Genomic DNA, 14,926 nt, shown 5'->3' with positions numbered 1-14,926 from the left:
AACTGGATACACTCATGTTGTTCGCGAGCATCAATTCAGAAGAGACTCTGCGCAGACCTACGCATCTTCATATCCTATGGATGGGCTAGAAAACGCCCATCCTCCAAACGGTGCATCCACGTAGACTTTAGCAGATCTGCGCAGTTGCTGCTTTAAACTAGTGCTCATGAAGGTACATACAGCTCTCTCAAAAACAGTGCCATCCACCCATCCACGGATGATCTCTGTACCACAATTGTCGTGAAGAGGCAATTTCTGTATTATCCTTACTGAACGAACAACATTATTAAAGAGTCACAGGTTGAATTTTACTAAGCTTATAGCTAATATATGCACTGTATGTGCATACAGATACGTTGCTGCGTGTTCTTTCTCAGGCTAAACCTTTTGGACAGCTTGCAATTTGGCAACATATTTTTTAAAGCTATATATATTTTTCTACCATAATAAGTGAGGTTCTTTAGCATATGGGTGACAGGATGCAAAAGAGACGGAAGCCTGAACCGATCCAGCTCAACCCAATTCCTGATGGAAACACTATCAACGGAACCAGCGCTACGGAGTAAGTAAATCCACGGATGGTCATTTCCTTTTTCGTAATTCAGAAGTGATTTATGTTGATCCTTGGGTTTTCACTAATACCTATCACTGAAGAAAAAAATGTATGCGTTTTTTGTAGTCTGGTCAACTATTTTATTGGCACGTTAAACACGAGACCTCATACAAAAACTGTTTATTTGTAATCTATATACAGGCTTCACGTATAAACAGTAAAGGCGCATTATATTATAAATTACTAGCTAGTAGCCATCAACTTCTTTAGTAACGAGTTTGTTATTGGGAAATTCGTTTGTCGAATTGATTTTCAGCGGCGTCGAAATACATTGATATTTGCACAGAATGAATGTTTTTATGCACTGAATTTCCCTGTTATTCAAGTTTATTATTTATATTTTTAAAAAGTGGTTCTTGTGGCTGAACGTCACTCGTTTTAATCCAAGAACATACGTTTCACTTACATTATATTTATGTTTTATTGTCACCCAAGACTGGATAATCAAATTATGAACGATACGACACATTTTAGGCTTTAATGAGGAAGTGCAAAGTTCTGTTGAAATTCGTGTGTTTATTGTATATTGCATGTGATTTGTAACGTTCTTGCTGTTAATGGATACTGCTGGCATAATGGGCTACCTGTTTACTCAAACGATCAAGTCTCATCACCCATGAGCAGTGGTCTGTCAGTTGACTACTGTAGAGGCACCGTAAGCATGCTGCCCAGTCTATTCCATTTTTCAACCCCGAGATGTGTGTTGTGAGTATCAACTGAAAAGACAGGTCCCTCTGAGTGGAGAACTCAGAAAAGGTTGTTGAACTCAGTCCATTCCTTGAATGAATGGTGAGCCATTTTGACAGTATGATTTGCTTTACAGAAATGAGTGTAACTAACTTTTTAAGCACATTAAGCACCCATGGTGGATCAATCATGTTATTTAGTTTCTGTTGTTTAAACTGCAAAAAATTATGTCTGCCACTTCCCTAGAAATTATCACATTTGGTTGCCAGCTCTTTAGACAGAATCAGTGATAATACGGAGTGGCTCCTGTCTCTGGCGCTCGACCGCCCTGTGGCTGTTCTCATTGTATGACCGTGGGGCAACCATTAAAAACCTCTGGGCCATGAGCCAGCTGTGCAAATCACTGGCTTTTGTTTGAGCAAGCTCATTACAGCCTGTGCAGGTGGACAACACGCCTTAATCAAGCGGCTGTAGGAGGGCTTGCAGAGGGCAGTGACCAAAATTTGGGTGATGAAATGGCAGGACTGGTGGGCTCATAGGCATCCTTCAGCTGTGTACAGCTTGCCACCTGCACATGTGATGCTAAGAACAGGCAGTACAGATTAAATTGTGTCACAGCAGTCAGATTGGGCTTCCGGAAGCCTCTGTGGATGCGGATCTTCTCTTTCCTGTTGTGTAGCACATTGTGCTGGTATGTGTGTGTGTAGCACACATACCAGCACAATGTCTTCTTTTTCTCACCCCCACCCCCAAACACACACACAGTGCTGAGTAGGGTAGTGGGCAGGCTGTGGCGTGCTGGGTTGTGGAATGTTGGTGTGGAACCAGGCCAGGGATTCAGATTCCAGAGCTGTGAAACTTGGTACTGGGGGTTTGCTGGGGTGGGGTTTGGGGTGGGTGTGGGGGGCTTTACTGGAATTCCTCTTTTGTGAGTAATGCTGCAATACTCTGGCAACCAGCTGGACAGGACGGAAGGACTGATCCTGCAGGCGACGTCACTGCTGACACCCGGCATGTTCTTCGCACTTCACGGTAGACTCCACTTCTACAAGAAACATCTGCTGAAATACTGCCAAAGAGGAGCACCAGTTTGGTTCCTGTCAGAACCAGTAGGTAGACAGGAGAGCAGAGTTCCAGCTTACAGTGGCATCCATTTAAACTGTGGGCAGCGACAGGTGGTTTGAAAAACAATTTTATGATTCTGCTGTGATTGAAATTTGCACATTGCCCCAGTCAGAAGAGCCAATAAATTCATAAGACACATCTTTCCAAATTTGTGCCATAGGCATTAAGAGATATGTCACGAGGATCCAGGACACACAATTAATTAAATCAGTAGCTCTGAGTTCAGCCCCTCCCCCTCCACATGTACAACCTGTGTGCGAGAAAGGTGGGCTATTCTTAGGTGCTTTGTGTCTCTGGAGGTACTTGTTTTTACACTGATTGGTAGTGCAGGAGCAAGGAGTATGGCTGAGGGTTTTTAATTTTTTATTATGTTGACTGGCTTCTCAGACTAACAGAACGACAGGGTTCTGAGGTGAGGGGAATCATGAAAGCCTGTCTGATGATCATGGAAAAGGGCTGGTGCTGCAGGAATCACGGCCTCAGAGGTGTGTGAGGCTGACTGAATGGATCTCTCTGTTGCTGTCTCATGGCACCACCCAGCCGTGCCCCCACCAGCCTCATTGCTCCAGTGGCCTTTGTCACGACCCCCCCCCCCCCCTTCGGCAACCCCCCTCCAAGAGAAGCAGCTGTTTTTCAGTGCTGATCCCCGTGGCTGGATAACATTTGATGCCACTCCTGTTGGCTGTGCTGTGACATTTTCAAAGAGTTTTCTGATGGCAGTCATGCACACACACACATAAGCATTCATACATACATACATACACACACACACACACACAAACACACAGGCTCACCCATATATATGCCACACATGTGGCTGAGCTACCAGTGGCATCATTCTGTAAAATTCTCTGCAAAGAGCCCTATAGATAGCAGGCTCTGGTTTTAACAAGCAGGCGTCGTGACATGAAACGGAGGGCTGGGAGAGAGAGGGAGAGAGGGGAAACAATGCAATGTGCTGCTGCTCTGCTGCAGTGTGCGTTCAGTTTGACATGTGGGCGTCCTTAAGAGCTTAGTTAAGTGTCCAGGCCTGTGTTCTTCCGTTGGTGTCCTGGCAGGACCACCCACAGACCCCACAGTGGTGGGAGATGACTTCACCCATCCCAATCCCCAAAGCTCTGATTGGCAGTGCCAGAATTGTGCCAGTCTGGAGGTTCCCAGCCCCCAGCTAGAATTTCAGATCAGCAATGAATATTTTACACTTCTGCGTACACACACTTCTATGGAGAATGTAGAGAGTGACCATGTGTTCATCTTTGCTTCCAATGCGGTGCCAAATGCTGCTCTTCAAGAGTTGTGCTATTAAATTTAGGGTGCAGCTCTGCTTTGGAAATGAAATAGGGAGGATACAGGTTCCTGGTAGACTTTGTGCAGGGATTGAGCAGTCGTGCATCACGCCTGATTCCTGACTCATCTTCAGCAGTCTCTGGAGCTAAAAACTATTGTTGTCCTTCCCACAAGCTTGGAGAAGTGTTCTCTGCATGTTCCCATATCTTTGACCCTCTTCCTCCAGTCAACAGCTCCCGCCTACGTGTGGCACCTACACCACCCACGCAGCCCACACACTCAACATTTCGTCTCCATGGTTATTCTGCTGCTCTTAAAAAGAACACAAGTGCTCATCCATTTCTTTTTTTCTGAGCGAAGATGTGGCACAAATAGAAAGGCAGGCTGTACTGTGATGATAGATGGAGAGACTGTATCTAAGATGCTGTCCAGTCCTGCTGGCCTTTGTAATGAGACTAATCAACCAAGGATACCTGATGAAGCATCTCTGCTGATGTTGGTACTGTTCTCTGATCGTTTTGAAATGCAAGTAGATGAATGCAGATAACCCTCACTCAGGATGGGCTGCCTAAACCAGCTCTGAAAAAGCATGATTTGCATCTCAAATGCAGTGGAGGTAAGAGGTCCTTGATGCACTCAGTCCGCCCTAGAGCTCACGACTCACTCTAATATAGACACATTATGTTGCCTAGATTGGGATTTAGAAAAGCTTGTTTTCTGAGTTTGTTAGAGGTCTGACAAATATCTGTGTATTTTTAATAAAATAAGAGCAATGTCTTACATTCATCTCAATGCACGGACATTTGTACTATCCGAACATGAAGCAGGCCAGGAAGAGGGTTCCTAATGGGACTGGGAATGGACTCTGAGAGTATAATAAGCAGTCTGGCTCTTATCCTGTATGCTAAAATACCCTGTCTGTACTATAGTAGACTAAAAAGGTGGATGCAGGTATGCTGCAGGAGAGAGAAGGAGAACAACCGTTATAGAGCGGGTCAGGGGAGTTCACGCTGCAAACCAACTGCAAAGGAAATGCATCACCATGACAACAGGGCCAGGGGAGACGCAAGGCACGCCAGAGGAACTTCCAGCTTCCTCAAGCTAGGGACTGCTACAGAACATACCCCCAGTCGAAAGATTCAGCCTTGGAATCAGAAGTGTACCCCCCTAAAACAACCTCATCATCTTAATGAATGAATGAACTTTGTTGCATTCTCAGGAATTTGTTTAGCATATACTGAGTCTCACTTCCATATAATTCTCATACTGGGCTCAAACGTTGAAAACAACAAGAAGTTTAAAAAAGGCAAAAGAACATTACTCAAGCATACAAGTTCTTTAGATTGAATGAACATAAAATACACAAAGACACGGTTTCATTTAATTTCATTTGGAAGTCTGCAATTAACTTTTGCTTCGGCTGTGGTGTGTGTAATTAATGCTCCTGGGCTGAATGAGATGATAAAATAACACATTTTAATTCCAGTTTATTGTCACTGTGAGCAGGGTAGGAATCCTTCCTGTTGTGAAAAAACTGTCAGGGATTCCTCCCATCTCACGCCAAACAAAAGGGTGAATTTCAGGATTTTATGTCAATCAAGTTCAAGGAGTTCACACAGTTCACACAAAGTCTGTAGTACTGTAATGTTGTTTTAGTGGGTGGAGACCCTCAAAAGCGTGCATGTGTGGGATGTCCCAATGGATTCCAAGTGTTTTTCTTGAACTTTCCGGAATCTCATGTTGTATCTCTGTCTTTCTCTCTCACATGGCCTCTTTGACCCCTTTTTAAAACTCTCTCTCTCTCTGCCTCTGTTCTCTCTCTCGCTCTCTTCCTCAGGACAAATCTGGAGGCTCTGCAGAAGAAGCTGGAGGAGCTTGAGCTGGACGAGCAGCAGCGGAAGCGGCTGGAAGCCTTCCTTACCCAGAAGCAGAAAGTAGGCGAGCTGAAGGATGATGACTTTGAAAAGATCTGTGAGCTGGGAGCTGGCAATGGTGGGGTGGTCTTCAAGGTCTCACACAGACCCTCTGGACTCATCATGGCCAGGAAGGTAACCCATGATGTCATTTCCTTTGTGCACCTCTGAGCTGTTTTGGTTCTTTACCGTTTTTTACCGAATTTGAGTGGCAATGCAATCACTGCATAATGAAATTAGGTTCATTCAGCTAGGGCACTTAAAAATAACTTTACATTTGTTGGAAAGACTGACCGGGTCTTCTACAAAGTCCTCCAGAGGCTCATGAAGTTACTGGTGATGTACCTGAATCATCTCAATTTCTAGGTTAATGATAGTTAATTGCCTCCAATTGCATGCTGATTCATGGAACAGTGCATAAGGCTATGTACACATATTTAGCCAATTTAGCAGCATACATTGGGTCGATGATACTTAAACACGTAACAGAATATGATTTATTACAGCTCCCTTTTTTATTTATTAAGAGAAAATCAACGGAATAAGAGGTGTCTGTTGTCACTAATAAAATATTATAAAGGTTGCCTCTTATGCACTAACACTGGAGTAATTATTACAAATGGTATTATAAATAATTTATATACTTTACATAATTGATATACTAAAATTAATTACTCACAAGGCTCCTGTAATCCATATAAAAATAAAAATACATTGTTATTCATATGGAGCAGGTGTCACTTACATTGAAAATAATTTCAGTGCTAAGAATTACATTTGGTTATATATGGCTGTTTAAGATGAATCATTATCATTCTATTAACCTTGTCTTCTATATTGGATTGTAAGCTTGCAGCTTCTGCATAAATAATATGAATTTGTATCCAGTACAAAATGGATGTTGTTGCGCAGGGCAGTACAAGTTACAACACTATACTGCAGTATCTCACCCAGAGAAAAACTGTAGAAAGTTCATGGGTTTCAGGAATTTGAGGCACTGATACATTGCAGGGTATACCTGATACCTACAGTAGTCCATGGACTCAGTGTTACTTAATGAGGGCAAGGAGGACTGGTCACACCTCGGTTCCCTGTATCCCCTGCTTTCTCACTCTGCATGCATTTGCAGGCTGTCTGTTTCCCACCCAAAAGCCTCTTGACAATCTACCAGATATAATGTAGCGCTGCCAGCATGTAGCATTTTCTTCCACCAGAAACTGATTTTATGCCTCCATCTCAGATACTTGATTTTAAAAATCTGAGGTCAGTGGAAGTATCAATTTCCCATTTTAGATTGTGTTATGGATGCAGAAAAATTAACGACATCGCCTCTCTTCATGTACTACACATAGCTGTAGACATATATATATATATATATCTCGTTTGTTAAAAATACCTTCCAAATAAAGAAGCAGGTATAGGTGGCTTTGCAGGTTGTACAAAGGAATTAAAACATACTAAAAGGTGGTGAGAAACCCATACTGAATATGAAAGACACGCATGCAAATACATATTTCAATTACATATTTGTGAAATACTGCCTGTCCCGGTCTACGGTTTCAGTGTAGAAAATGTATGAACAGGGCTCCAATGATGTGGGGGCGTGCAAATTATAGCACCAGAAGGTAACAAATTGTGAAATGTTCAGTGTGACACATATTTCATTTAGTACAAATGCTTACGTATTTGTCCCTGGCATTAACCATTTTTGATATTGTTCCATTTGACTGTATGTGCAGGCACGTTTATGTAATTGGTTCTACCATGTGACTTCTGTACCCACCATGATCCAGGTAGACATTGAACCTTTGATCTTTGCAGCCATGCATAACATCTTCCTGAAAAGAAACAATCAATGAATTGTCCAAAAACTGTGGCTGAACAGTTGTATGTTAAACAATGGTTTTTGCATCCTAAGTGCAGACATAAATATAAAAACATCTCAGGTGTTCGGAGTCTACATTCAAAGCACAGAAAAGGACTGGGATGTGTCACTTATATGTCAGGGCTCAAGGTTATCAATGTGTGTATATGTGCGCTAGTGTGAATTTGACTTTTCATCAGTGGTGCCTTGATCTGTGTGCGAGTGTACAATTGTGTATATCAGAGCACATCAGCAAGTGCTGCTTTGGTTGATGTGCAGTTGATCCACTTGGAAATTAAACCGGCGATCAGGAACCAGATCATCCGTGAGCTGCAGGTGCTGCATGAGTGTAACTCCCCCTACATCGTGGGCTTCTACGGGGCCTTCTACAGCGACGGAGAGATCAGCATCTGCATGGAGCACATGGTACTGCTCACACCTTCCCATTCCACCCAATAACACAGTTCTGTTAGTAGAATGAGGGGAAATTAGCAATAGGTAAATTCCGTACAGACATTAGGAACAATTTTATTCACGCAGAGAGTAGTAAATGTGTGGAATAGCCTGCCAGGTCACATTGTAGAGGCAGAAACTCTGGGGATTTTCAAGACTAGGCTTGATACGGTGGTATATACTATCTGGTCTGTAGGTAATCAGAGCACTAATTTAGTCAGGAAAATGGCGAGCATTGTTTGGCTGAATAGCCTGTTCTCGTACAATATGCTATGTTATGTTATGTTATGTTATGTTATGTTATGTTATTGGTAACTACTACTCTGTCTCCTTTTATCCCCTTCCAGGACGGGGGCTCCCTGGATCAGTCATTGAAGAAAGCAGGAAAGATCCCAGAGCAGATCTTGGGCAAAGTCAGCATTGCTGTGGGTATCTGAGGCAATACTTCCACTGAACTGCAAACATGCGCTTGCCAGAATTAAGTGGTCGTACGCTAATATCTTGCTTCAGACTATATCAGTTGTTATTGAAGGACACAGTGCTGATCCATGTCTGCCTCTTGCAGGTGATCAAAGGCCTGTCCTACCTGAGAGAGAAGCACAAGATCATGCACAGAGGTGAGTTAACTGCTTCTGCCCCTTGCCAGTGTCACAGGATTCTGGCTGGGCTTCTGAAATGGCTAGCAAACATGTAGAAGTGGAATAGCTGGTCAGTCCTCTTATGGCACTTTGGAGTGAAATCCTGATTAGTTCTATTTTAGTTTTTAAATGATTGTATTTTAAATCTGGGATGATTCTGTGACAAATATGTTGCCATTGAAGTAATAACACAGCAGACATGAAGTGGTGCTCGATCCATGACCAGATTTTTTAAATTACTGACACTCCTAATTTCAGCAATTATTTGCTTTCATATTTTAAACTCTAAATATGCATCATACAAAAACCCAGACTTGCTATATTAACGAGATTTCTCTGACATTGTCAACCTTTACATTAGTTTTCCATTTTATTCTGTGATTTTATCTTTTTCATTAAATTTTGAACATTCAGTGGTATATGAAGGCTCGTCCTTTTGCGGTAATATCTTTCATCAAGAGCACATTCCGAAGAGCACAATCTAGGATGGTCTCCTCCAAAGCTGTACAGTTCAACATCTGCAGTCACTGTGCTGGCAGACTACACATGCAGCTGACATAGGCAGACTCTCAACCATCAACCAGATGAATCACTGCTGTGCAATGTGGTAGGGAATACCCTGTCGATCAAAACACTCCCTTTCTGGGTGACAGTGGGGTGTCACTGCATGAATCATGACCACAGCACTAGTCAGGATTGTTCAGGATTCAATTCTGGACAATGAGTCAAGTCTCTGCACCAGGACCTACTGCTTTACTTGGATGAGCCACTTGAAAGCATTTGCGATAGCATTTCTCTGGTCTGCTTCTTTCTTCTGATTGCTCCATGACCTAAGAATTGAAACATTAGGCCTTCACAGGAACTGTCATGCCCTACAGCATGTTCTCACGCCTCTGCTCCACTAGAGGAGAGACCACAAAGAAAATCACCAGAAACACTGTAATAAACACTGCACTCAAACCAGTGTTAAGGCCATAATTTTTCATGATGCTTGCTCAATAGGTTAGTTTTTCTTTTTTTTGCTGGAGAAGAAAGGTCAGGGGCGGTTCTAAAATGCATTGACAGGGTGGACATTTTGAAATATCAGTTGGGCTTCCTTTTCAAATGTAATGAGCATACTTCACACTTCAATTTCAGCATTGTTGTGAGTAGGCAACAAAATAAATCAAAGAATTGACAGTGCTTATTTAACATAGAGAAACATAAGCCCAAATCTTGAACACATTTTCAATGTATGCAAATGTCTTCAACAATGTCCTTAATGGCTAAGAAAAAAAAACTGGGAACAGGTGGTAGTGATCATGGAGCAGTGAGGAGGGGAGCATTATTTACAGTAGACACCGTTCGGTATTAAATGATGGGGTATTGGGAATGCAGGTCAAGGTAAACAGATGTTCACTGAAACAAATAATATCCCAACTAGCTAGGCCTATATTTTATAATCCAACTAGAAAGGGGTACATTTTCTGAAGAATGTGTGAAATGTGTGTGCTTGCAGAGCTGAAATATTGTGTAGATAGTATGATGGATTGGGAAATATAAAGTTGAATGGAGGTTCTATTAAAAACCACAAAGGAGTAGAAATCTCTATGTAGCTAGGACTCCTCTTGCTCTTATCCTCACTAGTAGCTACCTGATCTTAAAATCTCCCTGCCAAAACTAGCTAACCATTATGTTTTTCTTCATCTTCACAATAAAGAGTAGACACTTGACATTGGACAACCAAAAACAACCATAGGCATATTTCCCAGCAATCATTGCATATCAGTAAAAAGACCATGCTAGTCTTACTGCTAAAGACATTTCCCAAAATAATTAAATGAATAATGTTTGCAATACATACTCTACATGCATGGAAGCTGTTATAAAGTTGAGTAACTGTTGTGTTTGTTGAACTAAAGGTTTATAAAGCACATGCCATACATGAATTACATATTGAAGTTATTGACATTTCTTGCACCATATGTGTTTGTCTTTGGAGAACCCATGTAGGACCATAATAATTTATTGCTAGTGCATGCTGTTTGCGATGTTAATTTTTGATTGGTTGGGCAAGACAATGCCCAATCTTGCCCACCCCTGGCACTGCCCCTGAGAAAGGTACCGATGTTTTAATGTACTTTGTGTTATAAATTTAATAATACATTGCATCAAGCTGGCATATGGCGCATATATATGTGATGTATACGTGCAGTATATTTGTAGCTTGGGGGAATAGGAATACATACGCAAAGTTCCAAACTAAGTGAACATGCTTTTCATGAACTGGGCACAGCCTAGCTCATTTTTCCAAGTGCACGCACGAACGTGTACACACTTGCAGGGCGTAACCAAGGAAACCATTACACTAGTGAGATACTGCTGAGAGGTATGTCAGTCATATAAAAGGATTTTGAATAATCGAATGACAGCTTATTCTCTGTGTCCCACTCATTATTCTAGCGAGCATGAAGCACAAATTATAGATAATGGGGATTCCATAGGGTGTTCTGAAGGACCAAAGTAGCACCTCACCCTGAAAGACACGCCCTCTTTTTTTTAGATGTCAAGCCATCCAACATCTTGGTGAACTCTCGTGGAGAGATCAAGCTCTGTGACTTTGGCGTGAGTGGTCAGCTCATCGACTCCATGGCCAACTCCTTTGTAGGCACACGCTCCTACATGTCTGTGAGTGGTCTTCTTCTCCCAACTGTTCTTGCCGTGTTCAGACCATGCCCTGTCTAACTCCATTATTTGGTGAATTACATTGTGGTTAAAAGCCAATGTGAGCCATATAATATTGATAGCATGCATGTCCACTTAGAAACATAATGCTGTAAGACATGCCTGTTGTGTGGCAGTCTAGCCAAAGTGATGAAGAAATTGTAAACCAGGTTCAACATATAGATGGGGCATTGCTGATGTTAATGGATAATATCTGGGAGGGAGCTAACCTTTACTAACTGGGCTGCCCTATCCTTTTCCTGGAGATCTACCATCCTGTAGGTTTTCATTTCAACCCTAATCTGGCACGCTTGATTATAGTAATTAGCAGCTCAATAAGAGCTCTTGCTGTTAAATGAGGTTTGCTTTGTTAGGGTTAGAGTGAGAAAGCTACGGGACAGTAGATCTCCAGGAACAGGTTTAGCAGCCTTCACTGGATGTATAATAATAATAATAATAATAGCAGCAATAATAAGCCTACCATTCAATTTTTAGATGACAGTGTACCGTTTAGGTGCATTCTCTGTAAGCTGCTCTGCAATGCAGTGGTATCATATTTCACACCGGCTGTGGCCAGCATTGAGATTTTTCACAATCAAGACTACTGCAGCTGAAAGAGCTCTGCGGCAATATTTAATACTTCTGAAAGAACATGTAGTGCAGCAGCAGGGAAATTAAATGGTCTGGGTTATGCCCCCCAAGCCTATCCAGAACAGCTGGTAGTGAGACCAAACACAATCAAACCTCTCTTTGAATATGCACGAGATTCATATTTTTTATATATGATATCTGCAGACCTAAACTTAATGACCTATCTGTAGCCCCTGAATAACATGGTCTCCTCATATTGTAACAGTTTTTACCGTTCAAGGGATAATGGCATACAAGTGATTTAAAAATCCTGTTGAAATGACTTACAGTTTGAAACCATTTTAACCATGTTGCCGTGTAGCCGGAACGACTGCAAGGAACACACTACTCGGTCCAGTCTGACATCTGGAGCATGGGGCTCTCCCTGGTGGAGATGGCCATAGGACGATTCCCCATCCCGCCCCCCGACGCCAAGGAGCTGGAACAGATCTTTGGCTTCCCAGTGGAGGGTGATGCGTCGTCCAGCGAGGCCCACAAACCAAGGTCTCCGGGCAGACCAGTCAGCTGTGAGTCAGTGCCGTCCCGCTTGCTCACCTTTAATCGCCCCATGGCTCTCATTCTGGTCTGGCATGCCTTCCGGGTGTGGTCATACAAGCTACACAGACCTTTCCCTTCTATCCTGTTTGGCTGATAGATTCTGCATCACCACCGATATTCCGACTTACCGCGTCACTCTGGAAAGATCTGTCAGTTCATAGAGCTACACACTGCAGTTGCATATGTATTAAAGTACACCTCCCAACACTGATGGAAATTGGTCAGGTTGAAAAGCCAGTTTCCATGTGCTGCAGCCACCAGAAGGAAGTCAAACAGAAGTGTACTACACTATCTGCAAATGGGATAGTTTCCAAACAGGTCTTGACAAGGTCACACTCCAGCAGTTTGCAAATCTGATGTGCAAGTATTAGCACAATGCCTCTCTTTAACCTTCTGTTCATTTGTGACAGCATACGGACCAGTAGACAGTAGACCTCCCATGGCTATTTTTGAGCTGCTTGACTACATTGTCAATGAGGTACGCAACATTTTCTAATATTCTAGCAAATTTTTAAAAATAGCAGAGGTTTCCTCTTAGCCCAATATTAAATTTGTTGCAAGTGTTCACCTGCACTTATTTAGCCATCTCATTATTTTCAGCCACCACCTAAGCTACCAGGCATCTTTGGTTCTGAATTTCAAGACTTTGTTAACAAATGGTGAGTATGAGTACTCTATCGGCAATGTTCCATGTGTTCGCAATGACAAGCACGCTACCGTTCTGAGAGAAATTTGTTATTCATTATTCCAACTGAAAATTCAGAAATTGTGCCATCTACTGGTGCTACAAATTATTAGTGAGAGTTCTGCCTTAAATGTTCAGATTTTGTTACAGTTATTTTATCCTAGGAACAAACACATCGGTACCATTAGCAAAGTAATAAGCTATTAATTAGCAATCACAGCACAACATAGGAATGGCTATATGCAGTTTGCTAATGTGCCCTGTTAATGAATAAGGCTTGACCAAGGTATTGCAGAAACTTTGCTATAGCTATAAACCTAGCACCAAGTGTATTATTTTCACAAGATAATTGAGACGTGAGGGTAATCACAAGTTAATTGCAGGATTAAAATCACTACCTCATTTATTAGGTCCCTATTCAGTAAATGCTACTGGCATATGATAAATGACATCACTTTTGATTGTGTATTTTCAGTTTAATAAAGAACCCGGCAGAAAGAGCAGACCTGAAACAGTTGATGGTGAGTCTTGTCCCGGCCTTACATGTGATGAGCTCTGTATAGCATACTAATACACATCTGCAAATATTTAATCTCACCCGTTAGATACACTAGGATAATCTACATTGGAATTTCTTAGGATTTTGATAAAAGGCAACAAACAAACATCTTAGTGTCTGTGTGCATCAAGATTTCTTCTTCCTACTTATTCATTTGAGAAGTTTAATAATGTATTTGCCCTGTACATAAAAAAAAATGTGGTCCTGTTTATCCATGAAATAATACATATGGAAAACGCAGTTACCCAGGATAAACATGTATAGCTTAAAATAGAAAACCAAGTACCTACTTTTAACTCTTCTAGGTCCACCCCTTCATCAAGCAGTCAGAGGCAGAAGAGGTGGACTTTGCAGGCTGGCTGTGCACCACCATCGGCCTAAACCAGCCCAGCACCCCCACCCACAGTGTGGGAGTGTGAGCCTAAAGACAGGCTGTGCTGCTCATCGCTCCAGGCGGCCCATCTTGGCAATCGCCAACGCTTCTCAATGTTTTTCCACGTTTTTAAAAGGAAGGTCTCTGTCACTCTGCCATAGCAAATCACTGCCTCTTTGTTTGATGTGTGAGATGAGTGATCTCTTGTAAAGTGCAGGGCTTCTCAACCTCCTGGATGGTACTGGCTGACCAGTATTCAAAAATTGAGAACTTGACCTCAAAGAATAGCAGTTCTTTGGATCAAGGCAGACATGACTAGTTTCCATTTTGACAAAGACAAAGTAATAGCATTCAAACATGGGGATGAGAACCCAGGGTGTGTGGCCTGGTCTATATTCAAAATAAAGTGCTCATTGAAAAACCTGCAGAAGCCAGACTAAGAATCAGTCTGGAAATCTGCAATTGTTCAAGTACAGCTTTTCTTTTAAAACTGCATGGCTAAATGGGTTTCAGCCTTTTGAACATGCTTTGGTTTGGCTTCAAGGTGCAATGGTTGAGACTCACTGCTCTAGCTATATGGTCTGCTGTATAGCATGCTGTTACTTATCATCCTGGTAGTCTTCAGAACTTCATTCTCCCTTCAACAGACCCTGAGACAGCTGCTCTTAAGGATATATTATAAAACTGTAAAGCAACTTGTGTACTTGATTAATGTTTTGCTATTTTGAAGAAAATATCATGCAAATTTTAACATTTAATGTCGTATAATAAATTGATGGTTTATCAATATTGTTTGGACACCCACTTCATTGCCAGAATCATGGTAACACCTTTTAAA

At 42.0% G+C, this 14,926-nt stretch overlaps 1 protein-coding gene across 1 annotated transcript; it reads left to right on the top strand.

Annotated features, from left to right (window-relative positions):
- Window positions 1-12: 12 nt before the first annotated feature.
- Window positions 13-14,875, top strand: map2k1 (mitogen-activated protein kinase kinase 1). Its single transcript, XM_064313301.1, has 11 exons — window positions 13-562; window positions 5,550-5,760; window positions 7,769-7,915; window positions 8,290-8,367; window positions 8,508-8,559; window positions 11,123-11,247; window positions 12,236-12,440; window positions 12,882-12,949; window positions 13,072-13,130; window positions 13,632-13,677; window positions 14,021-14,875. The coding sequence occupies exons 1-11, from the start codon at window positions 468-470 to the stop codon at window positions 14,132-14,134; spliced, it is 1,200 nt and encodes a 399-aa protein (XP_064169371.1). The 5' UTR covers window positions 13-467; the 3' UTR covers window positions 14,135-14,875.
- The last annotated feature ends 51 nt before the right edge of the window (window positions 14,876-14,926 follow it).

Source organism: Anguilla rostrata, chromosome 16 (genome assembly GCF_018555375.3).
Source record: "Anguilla rostrata isolate EN2019 chromosome 16, ASM1855537v3, whole genome shotgun sequence".
Lineage (NCBI taxonomy): Eukaryota > Metazoa > Chordata > Actinopteri > Anguilliformes > Anguillidae > Anguilla > Anguilla rostrata.
This window is presented reverse-complemented; position numbering and strand designations above follow the sequence as displayed.